The sequence below is a fragment of the Adiantum capillus-veneris genome, chromosome 10 (genome assembly GCF_014529385.1).
Source record: "Adiantum capillus-veneris isolate H3 chromosome 10, ASM1452938v2, whole genome shotgun sequence".
In the NCBI taxonomy this organism is placed as follows: Eukaryota; Viridiplantae; Streptophyta; class Polypodiopsida; order Polypodiales; family Pteridaceae; genus Adiantum; species Adiantum capillus-veneris.
The window spans coordinates 153578598-153601989 of record NC_140940.1 but is presented as its reverse complement, the minus strand read 5'-3'; the positions used below and the strand labels follow the sequence as shown (position 1 = coordinate 153601989).

Sequence of the window (23392 nt, the reverse complement as noted above, 5' to 3'; positions counted from 1 at the left end):
TAATGAACCTTGCCTTTTTGAGAAGATTGTTTATCTCCTCCTTGACTTTCTTGGCATAATTGGGGTTCATCCTGTACCTCTGTAATCTGACTGGTCTGGCATCTGGCTTCAGTGGTATCCTATGTTGGCATACTTCTCCACTCCTTTCAGGTCAGTATGTTCCCAAGCAAATACATCTTTGTATTTCTCAAACAATGCCTTCGCTTTCTCTTGATCTCTGGCTTCACACGCTTATTGATTTCAATCATCCGAGGATTTTCTTCTGAGCAGATATTAAAACTCTTCAACTTCCTGATCATCTGTGAGCAACATTCGGGCCTCCTCCCTTTTGTTTACCATTAATTCAGCTCCCTTCTCAGTTTGAATACCAACCGCATAATCATTGAAGGGATTACCTAATTCGAGTGACTCATTCTGAATCTCTGCTACTTTAATTGCTGGGTTCCTTTCATCAGAATTCGCTTGATTGTTATCCCCTATCGGTTTGAAATCAAATTTGTTTGGTGTTGGCTGTTTTGGTGACCGATTATCCAGCTGAACTGACCATTACCTGCACTGCTAAGCCGGTTGCAGTGTTATCAGATCTTCAAATGATTCTTCTTCTACGGAGGATCTGGTCAAATTTTTTAAAGCACATGCTATGGATTCTGACAAAGACTCAAATCAAGAACGTGAGCAAGTCCCACTTTACAGTTCTGCGGGAAGATGATGTCCCACTCATAGTTCCGCGGGAAGATGACTCCAATGATAATCGCGATTCCAACAAAAACAAATCAACTGATGAGGAGTTTAATGACTTACTTGATGACTCTCTCACCAATACCTCACAGACCATCAAAAATCTACAAATCTTGATTGGCACTTTGTGTGAAGTAGTTGATGAAGTTTCCAAGGGACCCAAATCATGCAGAGTATTTGAAGAACCAACCCATCTCAGAATTCTGTGATATGTGGCAGAAGGCCACCAATCTGCCTCTAGCCTTGGTAATAAAAATCAATAAACTTCAAAAAGAAGCTTTTTTGTGTATCCTTTAAGGAAAGAGGGAGTGGTATTTAGCTTTTTTATTTTTAATCTAAGTAAAGAGATAGCGTGTATACTATTCAACTGAAAATGGGAAGATCATGTGGAAGCTTCCATTGAATTGGAAATTAAATATTTTCTTAAGCTATGAAGAGAGAGGGGGGGGGGGGGGGGGGGGGGGGGAGGGGTGCACTAAAATTGGCTTCATAACCCCTTACCTTTGCAAGATATTGACACGTCCAAGAGCGTCCTCTAAGCTTCGCCTTTGCAAATCAAATCGCCTGCCATAAGCGTTTATAAGTTGCTCAAGTGTCCATATCAAGTTGTATCAGCTGCTCGCACAAAGTGCTTAGCAACATCAAGAAAGAAAAGAGAATAGATCATGAACGAGGGATGCAATTGCATAAATATTGAAGCAATCAAGCATGTACAAATCAAGAGAAAGCAGGGGCAATGTAACTATGTTTTGTATGCTAGTACAAAGAAATCTAGAAAACTATAAAATGTCAAAGTTACTTTGTGTAAATCAAGACTAACCTTGTTTGCTTTTCTGTCTCTTATTTGATGGAGATAAGAGACAACTAACACATTTTGACTTTTTTTTCCCAAGAAAAAGATCCTTCCATTAGTTAAGAAAACTGCCCTAACGGCTACAAACAGCCTTTGCTAGAGAGAGCTACATCAACGTGGAGAAACTCTCCCAATGAAAAAAAAAAAAGATATGTACAACAATGGCTGAATTAGGAGATGGGAGGAGGAAACTGTTGCTAAATAGACTACTTTTTAATTTTCTGAGTAATACATCTTCCCTACTTGCTCCTTCAATTTTATTAGCTAGAATCTCTGCAGATGCCTCCGGTTGCTTCATCGCTTTGAGATCTAGAGTAAAATTCTGGTTACATTTCTTGCGATCGAACTCGCGTGAGCTGCTTCACAATGAGACTCACTTCGCTAGCCAGTCCATCCGTGCGGCTTCGTTGATCGCCCCTTGACGTCTCTGCTGTAAAATAAAAAGTAGTGCAACATCCAACTTCTCCACCGTGGTCCGTGTACCCCTCGTCCTACCAGACAGCCCGTCCCTGTTGCTGTGTGCGCCCCCATCACTTCTGCATTGTCTTGCCGGGTGCGTCATCGTAGGTGGAGGCCTTTGCCCACCATCCTTAGCTTCCCCATCCTTGGATATTACCCTTCCCTTTCCTTTCGAATCTAATGCATGCATGGAATCTTGCCATGATTCGTCTCCTATTTCTTTTTTAAACATTGGTAACATCTACTTATTGAAATTAGGATATTTAATTGTGTGCACTTGAACCGTAAGGTTAGGAACTGTAGATCTACTAGAATTCTTAAAGGCCATCAGGAACGGACAACTCTGATTTATCGTATGATGGGTGACATTTAAGCATCGCGAAGAGGTTGTACCGTTAGTTCGGTAGGAGAAACGAGAAACGAAACGCATATTCCTGATGTGTCACGTGATGGGTGACGGGAGTATAGGAAAGGGAATATTCCATTGGTCTGGCAGGAAATCCGAATGGAAAAAGAAATACACGTAAAGATGCAAGCGCAAGAATAAAGAGGAGTTCTAAGAAGCTTTTTCTAAAAAGCGGAATATTTTTAAGTGTTTTCCGAGAAAAGCACATGCTGTACTGCGAGGAATCTGTGTTTGTATTGCATCTGTGCCTGAAAATTACATCCACAAATGCCCCGGAATATATTGTGTAGCATCAGTTTTCAGCTCACTAAGTTTTATGGAGTTTTTAAACAGGTTCACACATTATTTTAGAAGACGACGGGCCATCCACTTAATAAGTGGGCAGCCAATTATAAAAATAATGCAAGGCCTCTAAAATAAAACACTAGCCCTAAATACTGGGCTGATTCAGCGTGCGATCTCTCCCTCTCTCTCCTCTCGCCAAAACAACCGGCACCCTTCCTCTATCTCTAGCGCAACCTTCTGCCACTATTATGGCCAACACCGCACCAGCTATTCCTATCAAGTGCGGGTGCCTATTAAAGCAGCCCGCGATCTCTCTCAGACACACAATTGCCAGCGCTAGCTTCTAGAGAAGTTGCCGGCGGGAATGTGCAAGGGAGTGTGTGATGCGAGCGTGCGGAGGTCGTTTTTCATGCAGGAGCGACAGGTACCGATTATGAATACGCTCTACAAGTTGTTGCTTTGTGTGTTTTCTTTTTGCAGGTATTCCATCACGGAGCAGGAGCAAGAAGGCCTCGGCCTATGCTCAGAGATTCCGGAAACGGAATCAAGAATGGTTTGTAGGTCCTCACGCCCTAGGTCCAGACGGAAACAGTATTGAGAGCTCGTCTCTCGAGAATCTTCCCGCACGGGAATGAGTCAACCATAGAGTCAAAGAATTTAGAACAGAGGGGTTACTCCGGTTCTTGTGCTTGTAAATAAGATTCTCCCTAAAAAAGATTTTCTTTATGGGGGAACCCATCTTCTGGTCCCAAATACTGTGTCGATCTTCTCCCTCGTCTCTTTTGGTTGAAAGTTCATTTATTTTCAGCTTGTTGATTATTTGTGTGCCCTCCCATTTGTGACAATGGTATCAGAGCTCAGATTCCTTTTTCTCTGCAAAGGAGGACGATTCAAGGAAGGAACGGTGACGAGTCACGGAAGAACCGTTGAAGATGGAACTTCAGCAAGTATGAGTTCAACTCGCGGAATTGCAACAGCTTATCTCGCTGCCGGCTGTCCAAAAGGTTTTGGACGGAATCAAGAAGCCGCAAGGAACAGATGTCGATGGGCGTCAAGAAAATCTCGCCAGTGTAGCAACCCGCAAGAGGAGGATGGGGAAAGAGGTACCGAAGCGCACAAGGGATCTCCGGATCAAGATAAACGGCCTTCCAAGGGCAAGAGCAAGGACCAGGAAAAAGAACTTTTTCTGCTTAACGAAAGCAAGGATGTCTCTCTCTTCTCCATCATACTCTCCATATTATACTACTACTACTTCTCATACAGTATCTAAGTCTTCGAAAACTCCTACTACTTCATTACGTAATACTAAAGAGAAGCCCAAGTTCGAGAAGGATAACCGCAAGCGTCACCGCAAGATGCGGGTTTTCAAATTTGGTCACAAGGATGTCAAGTTTGACAACTACGCACGAGAGAGAGACATCTCCAAGGCACTGTCTTTCATCAGGTAGTTTGAAGTTGATTTTGCCAACGGAAACTTCACCGAAAAATCAAAGTTGCGTCATGTGGGGATGCATCTCAAAGAGACGGCAAGCAACTAGTGGTTAGCCAAGATTCTGGAAGGTACACATGCGAGAACATGGACTCAATTCGAACTAGATTTTATGAACAATTTCTTCCGCCTCACTTCAAGAAGGACATTCGGAAGGAATGGAACTGGCTCACCCAGAAAGAACATGAAAAAGTCACAGCCTATGTTGACAAGTATTGGTCGGTTCTTCTCAAATTTTCCCCTTTCATGAAGATTTACGACGAGGAAAAGATGCAAAAATTCGAAGTAGGCATTCAACCTCCACTTTGGAAGAGCATGAAGGTGTACCCCCACGACACCCTTCAACGGATGATGGAGTCGGTAATCATTGCTGAGGATCTACATTCCACTCGTAACCCCAAACGGATAGAACATAGCACGTACCATTCAAGGCAACGAGCGGATTATAATGACCATGGCGACCAAGGCAAAAAGCGTTCCCCTGAGGACACGGATCAACCTAAGAAGCCAGAGAGAGTACCGGCAAACGGCTCAAGTATCTCGCGCCAAATCAAGTACAAACCTTCAAAGAGCAAGGAAGATGTTTCTACTGTGGTGAGAAAGGACACATGAAGACCGACTGCCCTATTCGATAGCAACGGCAAGAACGAGCATCTTTGAAGAAGGAACTCGGTCCATCGAGCTCAAATTCTATTCCTGATGTGCAAGGGAATACGCAACAGAAAAAGAGAAGTTTCAGCTCCTTAAAGGCTGGGGATCCGTGAATAACCTGCGAGTGTTAAACCTCTACGACCCTGGATCAACGGACAACTTTATCTCATTGGAAACTGCAGAATGCTTGGGCCTCACACTGGCTCATTTTGGAACTCTGATCACTTCCGAATCAGCATTCGAGGAGTTCACCACCAATGGAACTCCCGTGCAAGGACAGCTTAATCTTCGGATTGACGAGTACAAGGACCGCGAATCATTTTTGATGACACCCATCGAGGGATGTGATATCATCTTGGGTATGCCATGGCACTATCATATACAACAAGTCCCAGATTATGTAGAAAAGACCCTTGCCTTTGAGCATGAGGACAAGAATGATATATATATATATATATATATAGAGAGAGAGAGAGAGAGGGGGGGGGGGAGAAAACTAGAGTGATGAAAAGAGAGAGAGAGAGAGAGAGAGAGAGAGAGAGAGAAAGAGGGAGAGAGGAGATATGTATGCATGTATGCATGTATATATGTGTATATGTGTGTGTATATACATGCATATATATGTAGTTATGTATACATGTGTATATGTATGTACTATGTGTATATGCATGTATATAGGCACTAAGCAAGGGAGCATAGCACCGTTGGTCGAACGATACTCCAACCTTTGCCTGTGTTTGATCAACCCTGGGAGAGTATTGCCATGGATTTTATTATGGATCTCCCAAAGACTCCGACCAGAAATGATGCGATATGGATCATTGCGGACAGATTTAGCAAGCAAGCTAAAGAAAGAACCTCAAGAACTCAAGAATCCAAGAACTCAAGAACCAAAAGAATCCATGTAACCGGCCCTTAGGACGGTAGGCGTTGGCTTTCACCCGACATTCTTTACTTTAGACACACACAAAGAGAACGTGCAAAGGAAACCTGCAAAACGGGAATTAACACTTAAGCACACACACGGCTCGGAAGCTAGAACGCTCCGAGCAGACGCCGACAACCTGTAGGCCCAAAATTGGCGCCCCTTTCGGTATTTCTTTATTTTTTAGCAGGGTAAGTTACTAAGAAGAGTCCTAGGAATCCTTTATCTGTATCGAGCTAGATACCACCTGTTTTCGCCAAATTTCGACAACATTACAGCCCCAAAACTTGCAAGAAACCAATTCCCCTGCTGGAAATCTTTTCCACTGGCATAAACCCCTGATTCCTGCCCAAATTCAGCACGCTGTATTTACTGGTTTTTGCCATGTTTTCAGCCCCAAACAGTCCCCTAACTCTCCTCTGCCAGTTGGGCACTATTTCCAATGGTTCTGGCGTCTGTATGGCTCGAAAACAGTCAATTTACAGCACATACACAGCACTAAAAACGCACCTGTACGTTGAGGTTATGACCTTCACCGGTGCCTGCTTTGGAGTAGCAGTTAGCTACCCCTGTTCTTGCTCAAGGAGGCTCTTGCCTCAGCACAAAGCATGAACCCACACAGATGTACATCAGACAAATGAAGAGCCCTCTTGTGGGGCATCACATAACTGCACGTAGGGGGGTGTGAGAGCAGTGTGTAGCATGCAGGGCATCACTCCTAGCACCACACTGTACATAAGAGGGAAAGAAAGCACTCCATAGCTCTTAACCTGTGACAAAGTGCATAATGAGGCCTCTCCCATCTTAAATTTCAGCGCCACTTCTTGATAGAGGAGGAAAGTGCACGGAATTCCGCCACTTCGCACGATTACAAGCTTTTTCCCGTTTCAGGGTTACCGCCTAAAAATCTCCTGACTGATTGCCCAGTTGACTTCGCGGCAGAGTTGTAAAATGTTCCCCTTGCCATACCAAGGTAAGGACGCGAACATATTTCACGGCCCAAAATAGCAGTTTCTTAATTTTTAGGAGATGCTTCCGTTGGGCTCCCACTGGTTATCTGACCATCTATCCTCATTGGGACCGCATTCACAAGTGTCAGGTGGCCCAACTGTCGGATACTTTCTGTTCGTAGTCCCACCTTGACTTTATGCCTTTATTGAGTTCACTTCCTAGTATCCACCAGCTTGCTAGCTGCGACGGGGACAACCTACATGACCTTGCAGTGAGCCTAGACATCCTCTTACTATACGAATTCCAGTGCCGACCAACTTCCCGTCTGCGGGTTGAAACTACCGTTCACATTGGCCATACAATGTCTGACCATTTGCAACTTCAAAAGAGGGTCTCAAAAAATAAAACAAAAATCATTGGAAAGAAACCAACAACTAAGGTTAGCAGTTGCCACGTCCTCGTCACATAATTAACAGCTCCCACGTCCTCGTGACATACCCAAGTTCCTCATGAACTTAAGAACCCAAGACTTCAGTGTATGGTCATCACCGAAGCAGAATGGATACTTCGCATGGAGGTGATGAGCATGGAAGTGGCGAAGAAGAATTTTCTCCACCAGGAGGTTTTTCCGACCCTCCCCCCCCCCATCTACACCAAGGATTGCACAAATCCTATGGAGGCTTTGGTCAAGACGATGATGGACATGATCTTACAACAATAAGTGCAACGCGCTGCCTTGGATCACGAGCATGAAGAAGAAAGGCATCCTTGGATCGGCGAGGTCTGCGCAAGAAAGACAGGCATCCTTGGATCGCGAGCGTGAAGCAAGGCGCTTGGCGATCGAGGAAAGAAAGGCAATTCTTGGATCGCAATAATTACGATGACTTTGTGATCGTTATGCACCAGTTAGCATTCTAGTCAATCAAATAGCACATTTGATGTGATGACTAGCTCTGCTAAAGTGGGTTCTACTTCTGAACTTCATATCATTTTGACAGCTAAAATCAAACTTTGTATCTCTTTTAATATATAGTAAGATTTTGTGGAGTAAATCATGCTACACGCTCCATTCCCTAGTAGAAAATGGCCTTTTGAAGGTCTTTTGAAAAGTCTTTAAGTTAGCCAATAAGTTCTTGCAAAGATAGTTCTATTTAGGTGGAGAATGGCATATCACGCTTTAGAGATACAGTTGGTCGTAGCTTAGATCAGGCATGATCCTAAAGAATTGTATTCAATGTTCTACTTGTAAGTCTCCTTCTAAAATTGTGTCAAGAATTCAGAAATGTAGAATCATTGTAGAGATTTTATTCAATAATGAGTAGATCACTAGAAGTTTGATACTACAAACTTTACATTTCATATGGATGCATGAGCGAAGGATAGTATATTCAAGTAATGCAATATAGTCGAATGTAATGCACTAATAGTTTTCCACATACTGGAAGAATAGAAATCCTTTCAAAACATCTCCAATGCATAAGTGAAGGCTGAGTTTAGGAATTGAAAAGGCTCATGTAAGTGGAAAGTCAAAAGACTTTTCTTGTCTATAAATAGAGGTTGGCAATGTGTGTGTCACTTTATGTTTATATTCTTCTTTTTATTTACCTTTCTTTAGCATTTACTTCTTTAAAGTTTCCTTACACTATGGATGTACTGAATTTATTTCTCTTGAAACCTTGAGGAGATAGAGATATAGATAAGCAGTAGGTTCCCCCACTTTATTTAAGAACCTTAGAATAGTGTGTGTGTGTGTGTGTGTGTGTGTGTGAGAGAGAGAGAGAGAGAGAGAGAGAGAGAGAGAGAGAGAGAGAGAGAGAGAGGTCACATATTTTCTTTATAGGTACTTTCTTCTAGCATTTTAATTCGTCATTCCTTTCATTCCTGAAGATTCCCCTTAGTTTTTACTCTATACATCTAGGCAACTCATGAAGTTTTCAAGAGTAGAGCTCGTAGGTACTATTACATTAGAATGTTTTACTAGTACATTCATTGAATGTAGGACTTGTGGATTACAGACATTCAGTGCAAGAAATTTTTTTATTGAGCGGTTGACAGGGTGTAAAATGTTTGTAATGATCTCTAGCACAGTTGATCATTTTGAAAGGTAGATCATTTTATAACGCTGAAGAAAAACAAAATGAATTTTAGAGTTGCCTTGTATTTAATGGCAAGGTAACAAAGACCCCTCAATTCATGCCTACCTCACACTATGCTTATGGAGACAAAAGATAAAGTCCGAATCGTATATATATGTATTGATCCTAATGACTTTCTAGCTCTTGGTGAGGCATTAATGATAAAAGCTCTTGTTCACAATCTTTGCGCTAGTTAATGTGATGTCTTTGAGATGGGATCAAGGGTGAGAAATGTCAAGCGATAAGATCTCCATCTCTACCTTTTTAAACTCAAGCTGAAGGTGTAATCTCGAGTGGAATGTAAGCAAACATTGTGCTAGGCCAAGGTAATGTTGTTGCTAAATTGGCTTTATCTGACAGGAAAAATAATTCTAAATGAATTATTGGAATTTTAAGTGAGAGGGTTTTTCTCACTAGAGACATCCATGTCCAGATATTTATAGTGCGTCATTCAGAGTAATGATGGGAGCACTGTGAAAAGGAATATCTGTAAGGCCACCAGGAACGGGTACTTCTGATGCATCACATCTGATGGGTGACAGGGAGCATCGGAAAGAAGTATTCGACCATCCGGGAACGGACATCTCTAATGCGTCATAGGATGGGTGCCATAGAGCATCACGAAGGAGATTGTACCGTAAGTTCGGTGGGAAAGGGTTAAGTCAGGGTATTCTTGATGCATCACAAGGTGGGTGACGGGGGCATCAAAAAGGGAATATTCCATAATCGGGAGGAAAGTCCGAATTGTGTTAAATTTGTGCACAAGGATGAGCAAGCACTTGAATGAAGATGGGTTCAGAGGAAACTTTGAGAACATACAATTGCTTTCTGAGAACGCAGGTTGCTTTTCGCGATAGCAGATGCTTTCCCGCGAGGAAGTCTATGACTGCATTGCATCTGTGCATGTAGTTGCATCCAAGGACGCTTGGGAAGTGCTGTGTAAGCATTATTTTCAACTTAAAAGGTTTTATTGAGTTTTTGGGCAGGTTCAGACCATTTTTTTAAATAGGCCGGTCGCCCACTTTATAAGTGGGCAGCCACCCTTTAAAAAAAAGAAGAGCAAAGCACCAAAAGGAAAAAAAAACCAGCGCTATCTTTTAAGGAAGCGCATAATCTCACTCGCCTTCTTTCTAGCTGATGCACAAGCGACCTCTCTCTCTCCAGCTCTGATGCCCCTCCTCCTCCCCTATTCCTGCCGGCTGCCAAGAGCTACAAAAGCAAATTCTCACACTCTCACGGGACAAGAGAAGGCCAACGCTAGCAAGAAGGATGGGCTGCTGCAGATTTCTGCTGAAAAGTTGATGCCGCCTTTGATGCCCATGGCTGCCCCAAGTGTACAAGATGTCGCGAGGACCCAGTACGCAAGTTCCGTCGCTAAGAAGTACCTACAGAGCGCGACGAGTTGCTGTTTTTTTCTCCGTTTTCAGCTTATAAACGACGAGGACGGGGCTGATTTACGAGAAGGAATCTGAGAGCACACCTCTTCCGTGTGCAGGATTGGAAGAGAGGTTTCTCTGTGACAAGAGCTCTTTTGGGGAATTTCTTTTCGAGAATGGAGCTACGTTTCGAGCGTCGAGATTGTGAAGGTAACGATTTTCATGTTATGATCTCTGAGTATTTGATTGCAAGTGTACTTCCTCTTCGTGAGGGAGTAGGAGTAGAGGAAGGCATGAGCCTTTGTAGGATAAAAGCGCTCTGAGGAACTAGAGCCAGATCAGCCCAAGGGTTTCGTACCCGAGATTGGGAAGTAGATTCAGGAACCTGAGAGTGATAGACTCTCGAGCTGGGATCAGGAACTTGAGATTCCCAAGGAGGACTTCGTGTCCGAGAAAGCAGAGTTGTTCTGCAGTAAGAGGACTCTGGGAACAGAGTCGGAAAAGAGTTGCAGGGATACATACCCTGAGTCTGGAAGGTGAGATCCAGAGGCTAGAACCTTTGTTCTCGAGGATTCGGAATAAGGAACGAAAGTTCTTAGGAATAGGGTTTTGCCCTAGGAATAGGAAGCCGAGGCTTCCAAGTCTTATTCAAGAATGAATTGGTAATACGTTCGGTTCAAGTGCTTGTATAGACTTCTCCTCAGTAATAAAGATACTAATTGGGGCCGGGGGGGGGGACTAGCCCATCTTCTGGTCCCCAGTACTGTGTCTATCTTCTCACTCTCTATCTCTCGCTCTCTCTATTTCTCTCTCTATATGTTCTGGCTTCAGTATTAAGTGATAAATTCTATTTATTCAAGTATATTTTATATTGCTATGCGCTCCTGTTTGTGATAGGTAAACTTTCTTAGACGTTGAGGCTTACCAAAGAAAATGTACATGTAGTTGTGTACATAAGTCATACTTCTTTTCAATGAAACTAGTGAAAGTTCTTTGTCAATGCTTTCAAGTTATTATCATTTAACCTAGCAGCTGAATTAATGAAACACCTCTTTAGCCAACAATAATTTTATTATTGAGTGTACCCATTAAAGCTAATAAAGGAAAAAGATTTTTGGATGTAGTAGTCTCAATGGCCCTTCGGGTCTACCTAGACTTCAGGAGATCTTTGCTTAATCTCGGGTACATATTGTTTAGTCACGCCCATTTTAACAAAATACATCAACAGCTCTATCAGGAGAGTTTGCAAGATTTTTAGTTTTAAAACTCTTTTTCAATTCTTTTATGAAAGTTATAGAAGTATTATAAATTTATTCAATGTTGAAACTTCATGAAATACCTATTTGTTGCACGCGCGCACGTGTGTGTGTGTGTGTGTGTGTGTGAGAGAGAGAGAGAGAGAGAGAGAGAGAGAGAGAGAATTTAATTGGCGGATGGGCTAGGGAGCTTGCAAAGCGGGAGCAAGAAATATTGGACTGCCAATTGCAAGAGAAAGAGATAAGGGCACAACTTTACGAGGTGCAATTGGCGTTGCATAAAGCACAATCAGCTCAAATAGAGCCAAGAAAGCTCTTATCCTTGCTGCCAGCACTTAGAGAATGGCTTCAAGCAATCAAAAAGGTCTCTCTCTCTCTCTCTCTCTCTCTCTCTCTCTCTCTCTCTCTCTCAACTTGCTCAGGTCTTGCACAGGCCTTGACTTGTGTGTTATAGTGGGTCCATTGTACAGTTAACAAGAGAAATTATGATTGTACCTTTATAGGTTCCATGGGATGCAACTCTGATGGAATCGTGTGAAAAGTCTAGTGCTCCTCGTACACATCCAATCCATAGCATTTTTTGCTCAGTAACTAGAGAGATACAAACTCTTCAAAAGGCACTCTCAAAACTGGCTAGCAAGCAAAATTGGTTAGCAAGAGAATCTTCTCGCTATTAAACACAAGATTCATTCAATTGTAAATGGACTCATGTTTTATCACTTGCAATTAATCTTGATCAACGCTTGCCTACAGAAAACCTTAGTAAAGCATTGAAGTCTTTGGAGCAATTGTCGACCGTTTGATAAAGCTTATCAGTTAGTGCCATATAGCAAGTTAATGTTGGAAAACCTATTTTCTTCCTTTTTCTTCAGCATAGTCTTATGCACATGTGAGCCATTGTCAAAGATATTTGATATTTATTTTCCTCTTTCTATTAAGAGAGACATTCAATAGTCGGTCGCACACTCTCATCCTCTTATGTAGGCCACTGTGACTTTTCACCTCGTTCCTTTTAGGTGATCCCCACACATACTTACATATAAGTCTCTCTCTCTCTCTCTCTCTCTCTCTCTCACACACACACACACACACACACACACACACACACACACACACACCCCTATTACACACACGTCTATGTACTTATTTATTGGTAAGTAGAAAAGTTACAAAGGTTCAGGTGAAAATGTATATGCTTCAATGTACATAACTGTTATAACTACAAGAGAATCCCATCACCTTTGGTGGCACAAAACAAGAGAGAGAGAGAGAGAGAGAGAGAGAGAGAGAGAGAGAGAGAGAGAGAGAGAGAGAATTGGAATCAAGCTCATGAACCCTAATTCTACTGCTTATGAGGCCTCACAAGAGTCTTTGCGATGGCGTCTACTTCTTAGAAGAACCAAAAGTTTTTCCGTTTTGCCCTGATGTCATCTAAGCCAGCACTGTAGGTCGCTATGGTTGGAGGTTGTGCTGTGTAGTCGTTGATTAGAACTTAGCGCCCAATTCGTTCTGTGCGAGCTTGCAATTTTGAGTACCATTTGTAGAACATATTGAGGCTTCTAACGCTGGTGTTGTCCCTCACTTGGGTGTTGTCACGTGCACATCTAACCCTATGTGTACGTGGACAAGCTACTTTATGACATGGGTTCAGTTCAGTTAGATTAGGAAGTGTTCTGGCTCTTTTGTGAGTCTGTTCACAACCGTGCATGACCAGGCACTTAGAGTAGATGCATATCCTCTGGTTGCACACAACATGATCATCAGATTTCCATCAAAACCGATCAGGAGCATTTTTATAGTGCATAGACATATTTTCCCTATTTTTGACATTTTTCACTTATTATTTTTAAGTGAGACTTTTGTTGGGAACTAGGTAGGGAAAAAATGAATAAGCATGTATATAAGAAAACTAGCGCTAGCACTTTCTGGCAGAAGAGGCAGCAGGGACCTGACATCCTCAGTGCACCTTCTCAAACAAGACCCCCCCCCCCCCCCCAAACAGAAGACCTAGCGTTTTTCAGTAAGATCAGTCCCTGGCATTTTGCATTGCAGATCAGCCCTGGCAGCAGCAAGACAGTAGATCCATAGCGTTTTTGCATAAGAACCAAAATCAGCCCTAGCGTTTTTTGCATCAACCTGGCATCTCAGCGTTTTGCAGATCCACCGCGACGGAACCACCACAAGCACCAGCATTTTCAGTTTTCAGTGTCAAGACTCCGCAATAGAACCCCCGAACCTCGCAGACCTCACCTTCCCGCAACAGATCCTCGCCCCACGGTCAGTTCCAGCGTAGTTTGCAGTTTCAGCCCCGAAAATGCAAATTTCAGCATCTGCGTTTTCAGCGCGTCGTCGTCGCATCATCGCCATCGACATTGTCACCGACATAGAGTCAGAATTCAGCAGATACAAGATTTGCAGATTTCAGCCATTAGCGTTTTCAGATTTCAGCCCGTCTCGTCGTCGTCCTCATCGTCGTCGACATTGTCAGCAAGTCCAAGCATTGTAGAGATTTGTGCAATCAATAGTAGACCGCTCTCTCCATAGAGAGTGGGGCCTTCGGAGGAGGGTTTTGACAACATTCTGGTGCCGTATTCTTCTGTCTCTATCTCTCAGTCTCAGCACCTTCATTCAGAGTGTTCACCACTTTGTTTGTGTTCATTTGAGTCTCTCACTAAAGGAACGGAAGGCTCTCTCTTTCGAAAGTAAAACGAACCCTTGAGCACAGTTCAGAGCACTCATCTTGAGTAAAGTTCAACATTCACTTTAGGTGGACCTTATATCGGTATCAGAGCTTTGGCAGTGTTTTGTATCACTCAAGGAAAGAACCACATAATTTTTTTGCTTGTTACGGTCGCACGTAACCCAAGTCCACTTGGGCATGTCGATTCCTAATCGTGTTTTTGAAGAGTGACAGGAAACCTAAGAAAGAAGGGCTTGTCCAGCCTCCCCTTGCTCTCTTCTCACTCATTGCGAGCGGACCGTGCACTTAGCGGCCAACCAATCGACGTGAGATGGGAAAAAGCAACCTTCGTGTGAGCACAAGGCCACGAAGGGGTGCGCCCGCAAGGAAGAGTATAGCTTGGGTAAGAGAAGATTCTTCTCTAAACACAAATTACAAGCTAAAGAAGAACCTCAAGAACCTCAAGAACCAAGACCCATAAGAACCCAAGTTCCTCGTGAACTTAAGAACCCACGACTTCAGTGTATGGTCATTACTCGAAGCGGAATGGATACTTCGCATGGAGGTAATGAGCATGGCAAAGAAGAATTTTCCCCACCGGGAGGTTTTTTTGACCCTCCCCCTTCGCCACTAACTCCTATGGAGGCTTTCGACAAGATGATGATGGATAGGAAGTTAGAACGCGAAGAAAGAAAAGCAGAAAGCAAGGCAGCAATTGATCGTAAGTACCAAGAAAGAATGACAGCCATAGCACGTGAACACGAAGAAAGAAGGGCAGCCATAAAGCGTGAACACAAAGAAAGAAGAGCCGAATTGGATCGCGAGCGTGAGCAAGCGCGCTTGGCGGCCGAACAGAGAGCCCAACACATGCAAGAGTTGTTCCCACTCTTTTCTAGTGTGCAGACGCAGATTGAACATAATCAGGAGAAGGAGACTCTCTCAGTCTCTTATTTTCCAAAGCATGATACACATGATTTGCCTAATAATGATAAGCATGATGATTTGCATGATCAAGATGTGATTATTCACGAGCATGATGATTTGCATGATAATGATGTGATTGTTCACAAGGATGATGGTATAGTTGATGCTTTTTCGATCGACCACGAAGAACGGATCTTGGCTCTCGAGTCCAAAGAACCCCCACAGGAAGTATTCTTTGTTTGAATGATTAGTCAGCACGCATTGTACAAGTGTTGCATTTGTGATGCTTTCCTGTATTTTAGTCACCGTCCTTATGTGATCCCTTTTCATAGGCATGACATATTGCACGATGAACACGATTCACTCATGAATGAGCACGGATGTATGCGGATTACTCATGAAAAGATGAAATGTTTGCATTCAAGGAATTCACATTCCATGTTTCTTCCTTCGCATTACAGAGTATTCAAAAGAGCACAAGAAGGATTGAGCATCAGGCATCGGCATTTCCATTGTGATTTGCCACAGTTGATTGATTTAGATCAGCAAGTCAAGATTCGACCTCATTGTTTGCGTGTGTTTGATGAACGGTTTGGCACTCCGTCACTTTGTTCATCTACATTGTATGCACAGTCTTTAAAGAAGACTAGAATTTTTCCAGTCACTTTACATGGAATGGGTATGTTTATGTTTTTGTGTTGGAAGTGGTTTCGGGAATTCTCATCCTCGGAGATTCTTGCAGAAGGTAGACGCACGACTATAGACGAAGTTGAAGCATTGAAGGAGCCACAGATGACTTTGTGTCGCTTTCGGCGCGGCCCAATGAAGCAAGCGTTGCAGACCTTTATGAAGTTGAAGTATCGCACGATCCACACATCAGAGTGGACCAACGAAAAGTCCTTTCTAGGATTCCAGACGCTGTTGGCGATCTCCCTCGATGCCATACAGTTCGGTACCAGTACCTCACTTTGAAAAGGAGGGGATGTCACGTGCACATCTAACCCTATGTGTACGTGGACAAGCTACTTCATGACATGGGTTCAGTTCAGTTAGATTAGGAAGTGTTCTAGCACTTTTGTGAGCCTGTTCGCAGACGGTGCATGACCAGGCACTTAAAGTAGATGCATATCCTCTGGTTGCACACAGCATGATCATTAGATTTCCATCAGAACCCATCAGAAGCATTTTCACAGTGCATAGACCTATTTTTCCTATTTTTGACATTTTTCACTTATTATTTTTAAGTGACTTTTGTTGGGAACTAGGTAGGGCTAAATGAGCAAGCATGTATATAAGAAAACCTAGCGCTAGCATTTATGGCAGAAGAGGCAACAGGGACCTGACCTCCTCAATGCACCTTCTCAAGCAAGATTTCCCCCAACAGAAGACCTAGCGTTTTAGCAGATGCAAGTGTAGCGATTTTCAGCAAGATCAGCCCCTGGCGTTTTGCATTGCAAATCAGCCCCGGCAGCAGCAAGACAACAGATCCATGGCGTTTTTGCATTAGAACCAAAATCAGCCCTAGCGTTTTTGCATCAGCCTGGTATCTCAGTGTTATCCACCGTGACGGAATCACCACGAGCACCAGCGTTTTCAGTTTTCAGCATCAATACTCCGCAGTAGAACCCCCGAACCTCGCAGATCTCACCTTCTCGCAACAAATCCTCGCCGCACGGTCAGATCCAGCGTAGTTTGCAGTTTCAGCTCGGAAAACACAGATTTCAGCATCTGCGTTTTCAGCGCGTCGTCGTCGCATCGTCGCCATCGACATCGTCACCGACATAGAGTCAGCAGAATTCAGCAGATACAAGATTTGCAGATTTCAGCCATTAGCATTTTCAGATTTCAGCCCGTCTCATCGTCATTCTCATCATCGTCGACATCGTCGGCAGGTCCAAGCATTGTAGAGATTTGTGCAATCAATTGTAGACCGCTCTCACCATAGAGAGTGGGGCCTTCAGAGGAGGGTTTTGACAACATTCTGGTGCCGTATTCTTCTCTCTCTATCTCTCAGTCTCAGCACCTTCATTCACAGTGTTCACCACTTTGTTTTTGTCCATTGCACTCTCTCACTAAAGGAACGGAAGGCTCTCCCTTCTGTAAGTAAAAGGAACCCTTGAGCACAGTTCGGAGCACTCATCTTGAGCAAAGTTCAACATTCACTTCCTCTACACCTTACAGGTGTTGCATGTGTCAATCCCACCGGCCTTTTGGTGTTCCCTCGATACGTAGGCCTTGTGTCGATTTGACTGCCTGCAACTAGCTTGCTTTGGCCTAACCTCTTGGTGGGATATCTTTGGTGCCCTCTTGGGGTTTTTGCTACCACCTTTGCTGTTGCTACCTATTGTACGATAGGACCCTTGACACTACTTCTATACTAAAAAATTGTTCCTTGTTGCTTGCCTCCATCGGCCTTTCATTTTCCCTTGTTTCAAATGTCTTTCTCCCACATGGGTTAACTAGCGTGCCATGCTTACTTCGTAGGGAATGGTTCAATTCAATTCGTAGACAATCATGCAGTAAGGGTCCGCTTGTGAATCGTGATTGAGTATGCTACGTCGCAATGGAAGGATAGTAATACCTCAATTTTGCAAAGTAGGTTGATCCCAAGCGCTTGTATAGAGTATATCAAACATCCAAACCCCACAAGATTTGAGAAATAGGGAGTAAGCACATCTCTTAATAATAATAAAAATGTGCAAACATGGATCTCCGAAGATCATACGTGCTTGAACGCTTGTCCCCCCCAAAAAAGCTAAAGAACCATACGTAACTATGGCGGGGAGGTGGCCCTTTCCCAAAATACTTTGAGTTCTCCTTTAGTGTTGAAGGGTCATTATATGCTCCTCCTCCAGTGTTGGAAAGTCATGATATCCTTTTCCTCCAATTATGGAGGATCACTTTTTTTTGGGATCTATAATACATGGGAAGGAAGTCAGTACCTTCAAGTTCTTGTCCGGCACAAACTTCGACAAGCAATCCAATGAGCATTAGCTACCACACATGGAATGAGTTGCAATGAACCACCTTTAGTGCTACCAAACCTTCTTTGTGGGTAATCTCGGTCTTATCATTATGTCTCTTTTTTACATGGAATTTCCTCATATCTTGAAGATCCTTTTGGCCCTCATCCATATGGGGGTTTGAAATGGAGCGAGCTTTTCGAGCGGGCGTTGAAATGAGCTTTTTTCAGATTTCGCTCTGAAACGAGTTTTCCGAGTGAGCTTTTCTCTCTCTCTCTCTCTCTCTCTCTCTCTCTCTCTATTTTTCTCTATCTCCTACTCCTTCAGTCTCTCTCTCTCTCTCTCTCTCTCTCTCTCTACATCTATCCCCTCCCCCTTTGTATAGACCTCTCTCTCTCTCTCTCTCTCTCTCTCTCTCTCTCTATAGTTACCTACAACGTTAAAATTCTCTTCTTCTTCTTCTTCTTCTTCTCTCTATCTCTCTCTCTCTCTCTCTCTCTCTCTCTCTCTAAGAGAGAGAGAGAGAGGAGGGGAGTGGGAAGTCTATAAAAAAGGGAAGGGAATAGAGGTAAAGATATATATATATATATATATATATATATATATATATATCTTTACCTCTATTCCCTTCCCTTTTTTATAGACTTCCCACTCCCCTCCTCTCTCTCTCTCTCTTAGAGAGAGAGAGAGAGAGAGAGAGAGAGAGAGATAGAGAGAGAGAGAGAGAGAGAATTTTGCCTGTGATGAAAAACGGGCCGACAGCATTCTCGTTTAGATTTCTGCAGCATATGCATGTGAATATCTATGTAGATAGGAAAATCTTCTACCAGGTGTATCAGAGAGAGAGAGAGAGAGAGAGAGAGAGAGAGAGAGAGAGAGAGAGAAATTTTGCCTGTGATGAAAAACGGACCGACAGCATTCTCGTTTAGATTTCTGCAGCATATGCATGTGAATATCTATGTAGATAGGAAAATCTTCTGCCAAGTGTATCTGTTCGGTGCGGCGGTGCTAGGAGAATTCCTTAATTTCCCAAACTATATCATTATCTCCATACTAGATTACCACCACTCCTTCAATGTTTCCATCTTTATCTTGTTTTAATCTATCCACCCAACTCTGTAAAAAGCCGCTATGAGCTGCTACTGTTGTTATTATAATAAAAAAAAAGTTTGTAATTTTTTGAGTTACTACCATGGCTTGTGCGAGGCCTCCATCTGTACAAACCCTAAATGCTCTTTTGTGCAAGGCGTCCACCTGCGTGCGAACTCTAAAGGCTTGTGCGAATTGCTCCTCGGTCCCTGTGGCCTGCTTTAGCTTTGTGTGAGACTGCTCGACCCCACAACATCACTGCTTTGCAAACCCTAAGCTGTCCCTACCCAATTGCCCACTCCCTTGAGCCTGTACTGCCTCAGCATGCTTGCCCGCCCCCTCCCACCTATCCGCCTCTTGTCTGACTCCTTGGCCCTTCCGCCCCTACTCACGTGCCCACCCTTTGCTCAGCTCGCTTGCCCACCATTCTGCCTGCCTGCGTTTCCTGCCCATGCTGTTGCCCGCCTACCACCGTTGCCCCCCATCCTGCAGGCACCACTGCCCCTTTTCCACTGCCTGCCTGCCTTGCCCTCGTTGCGACCCTGTTTACTGCGTGTCGCGTTGCTACCCCTATTAGTCCAGCCCACCTGACAATAGCTTTCGCTTTCACACACTTACGCAGAGTCAGTTCGACATCTCATTTTACATAGCTTTCGGGCTTGAAAGGTGAGGAGGGGAAGGTCAAGGTTTCGGCTTGGGGTTTATCTTCTTCGAGACTCTCTCTCAAGTACTACGGGTTATTTCAGAAGAACTATAACGCAAGATTGGTGATCGTATTGATGTTCTCTCTTAAAGAGGGGCTAAGGCTATTGGCCGCTTAGGTGCTCCTATGCTCGTGTCAACATCCGAGAGTGGCTATCGTGCACTCATTGGTTCGGATGAAGGCAAAGTAGAGGAAATCATCTTGCTGGCCGAGGTGCTTTCATTGCTATCCTTTCATCAAAGGAACTTGCATCCAGCGTCATCGACCGCACCGCTCTCGGCTTCGGGGACAAATTGGTCTTTTTGCATCCATGGTACAATGACTTTTCTATGGCTACCTTTGAGGAGAGATGTCAGGTTCTGAAGTATCCAATAAAAATAGCTTTTCCAAAGCTACCCGGACAATTTTGGTTGCTAGACATGTTGAGGCAGATGGGTTCTATCTTTGGCATACCATTCATGCGCTTAGTACAGATCTAGACATCTGTGCCATCTTTAAATTTGCCTTTCATTGTTTTTCCAGGCTCCATCACTACTGAGTGGGAAGGGGTGCTGCACTCGCAGAGGATCGTGGTTACGGGTAGACCGAACCAGTGCCTCCTATGCCATGCGATGGGGCATTGTGTGAGGGATTTCCCTAGAGGGCGATAGTAGAGACATGTTGGTTGAAGGAGGAGACGACCCTCGCAGTGACAACAGAGTTCTGCACAACAGGAGGACTCCGCACAAAGTTAGCAGCAACAAAATGCTCAATAACAACACAGTGTAGAGCAGACATCTAGACAGAGATATGCACATAGATAGGAACATGTACAACCTATCTTACAACAATCCCTAGACAGACCTCCGAAGCAGAGGATACAGGACCAAGATAGAGAGGAGGTTCTAGGGCAGTTGGATAGAGAGATAGAGGAGGATCACGAATCGATGGCAGTTCAGGAGCAGCATGAGTTGCCCCAGGTTAGACCAAGGAGGCTTTATTCCTCTTGGAGATGCAGTGGCAAGTGCCGCTCACAGTGTGCCCTGTTCAAGGGGAGCAAGAGAACGAGTCTTCACAGTCTGCCGACTATTTTGACTATTCTGGAGGCTTTGCATCTCCAGGAAATGTCCCGGTTTCAGAGGTTCTTCCACCCTAGTTCTTTGCGGTTCTAGGTTGACACGTACGATCACATACGACGGGTATACGTACGAAGACGTGCGGTACTAATCGAACTAAAAAAAATTAGACGTACGGTGACGTAACGTACGATGCAAAAAAAAAATCATGCGTCTTACACACTACAAGAGAGACTAAACCAAGAAGTTTTCAAACTAGAAGTTAGAACATGATAGATCATATGAGTCATGACATAGACCTTAGTACTTAGTACTAAATACCTGTAACTTAAGTCTTACAAGTTAGAACATGAAAGATCTGTCCATGGACATTGGAAACGGCAATTCGAAGAAAGAAGAATCATGATCTCCAAAGTGGTGGTGGCCATTGTAGATCCGCTACCCGAGCCTCGTCGCACATAGGTCATGGTTGTTTGAGCCAATGCAGCCATTGGACTCTTGGTCAAATGCAGTCGAGATGCAAAAACAATCCCACACCACAAATCGCCCCCGGGGGGGGGGGGGGGGGGGACTGGACGAGTCATGTACGGAACGTACGAAACGTCCCCTACGTCAAACGAGGACAACCCTGTTGCGGTTGGTCCATGGAGATCTCCAGATGTTTCTTTGAGGAGTGGGACACTGTGTGTTGACATACTTTTCTTGCAGTCATCAAGAACATGTTATATTTTCCTTGTCCCAGAGAGAGCACCCATGATCAGATTAGAGCACATGTTTTACATGGTGACTCCTTCTGGACGAGGGAGACTATCTATGATATCTTACAGGTGCAAACAATGGTTGAGGCTAGTTACTTTATGGATATCAGAAAGTTGTAGATTTGTTTGAGATCAGTTCAGAGAGGCCGTATGGAAGCTGGTTTGGTAAGAGAGATGTACATCTTGCTACCTTCCCTTGGCTTTTGAGGTGGACAGTGAGGGGTCCCCCCTGCCTCTCTTACATTTTGGTTGTCCCGTAGATTCGCATCCTTTTTTGAAGTTCATCATCAAGAAATATTAGAATGGATGCGGATGATTTTGGAGGTACGGCCCCGAGGTTTCACAGTTCCCTGGCTTTTGTGAGCTGCTGCAGGAGGGTTTTACAACTTATGCTTTATTCCATTCAAATAAACAACAATAGACTTGGTGGTTTTCGCTACATCGCCCGAGGTGGACAGAGCTTTGAGCAGATCTATGTAGACTTATCACTATCTAGATGGCTATACTTCACCACTGGGTTAAAGTATCTTTATCCCCAGATGTTTCATGTGGTTTGTTATGGGATTTTTCCCCATGACTTCATTGTACATCTGTCAGGGTTTTTCCCATAGTTCTTGTACATGGACCAATGGTCGATTTTTATGTAATGCAAAGGGTCAAGCCCCACTTTTATTGCACAAAATAAAAAAAGGAGAGAGAGAGAGAGAGAGAGAGAGAGAGAGAGAGAGAGAGAGAGAGAGAGAGAAGGGGAATTGAGAGAGAGAGAGAGAGATAGATAGATTGATTATCATCCTTGGAGGTCAAATATGACCTATGGGACCAAATACACACATTACAAAGGTAGCTCGATCATATGACTAGTACAACTCAATTGGTTGGTGTAAAGACTCGACGTGGGAGTACTAGCTTTTAAGGAGGTCATACAAACAGGCACATGAGCCGTGTATCCTAAAATGGGAAGGAGGGGGACAAAATGACAAAACAAGGCAAAAAAAAAAGCCTAACTGGTTACTGTTGTCGGTAGCAACGGGGTCTTCTTAGAAGTTCGAAAATCCTGAATGAGAGCTCTCTCATCTCGATAGACTGCCCACTTTCCTTGTTTACGAGCGTCATGCATTTTCTTGAGCTCTCTAACTTTGAGTTTGAGTTGGCTCGTAGTTAACTCCTCAGCGATCCAAAAATTCATTCCCTTGAGGCGGCGGGATTGGCATAAAAGCCTCAACCGCTCTTCTTTGTCGGTGAAGGTAAGTGACGCTTGCAGAGAGAGAGAGAGAGAGAGAGAGAGAGAGAGAGAGAGAGATTGAAGGAGTAGCAGATAGAGAGAAATAGAGATAGGGAGAGGCAGCGGGAGACATAACGGGAGTGAGAGAGGAAATAGAGGGAGGGGAGAGGGAGAGGGAGAGGGAGAGAAAAAAAAAGCTTGGTCCAGAAGCTCTCTTCGGAGCGAGCTTTTTTTCTAAATTTGGTCAATTGAGCAATATTTGAAAAAAGCTCACTCTAGACCTCAACTCATTCATGTGGGGAGATTCTCAAACAATAAAACCTCCTTTGCGAGTGCTTGCTTCACTCTCCCTCCATAACTACATTACAAGAAACGTGCTTTTTCATGTCCTTCACCTCATTTGCCTTCTTCTCCCCTTTTAGGTTCTCCACAAGAATAGAAAGGCTCGGACATACGGGGGAACTCTCAACATAA

General features: G+C 43.8%; 1 protein-coding gene across 3 annotated transcripts in view; it reads left to right on the top strand.

Moving 5' to 3' along the window:
* LOC147449891 (uncharacterized) overlaps positions 1–23392 on the top strand; it is a 118330-nt gene that overhangs the window by 85795 nt on the left and 9143 nt on the right. For 2 of the 3 annotated variants that reach the window (XM_086522722.1, XM_086522723.1), the window contains exons 5-6: positions 11711–11888; positions 12028–12320. In XM_086522722.1, the coding sequence (XP_086378848.1) occupies positions 11711–11888; positions 12028–12201 (352 nt within the window). In that variant the 3' untranslated portion in view covers positions 12202–12320. Of the gene's footprint in view, positions 1–11710; positions 11889–12027; positions 12321–23392 lie in introns of those variants that run through there. The other variant, XM_086522724.1, reaches the window with a different exon arrangement.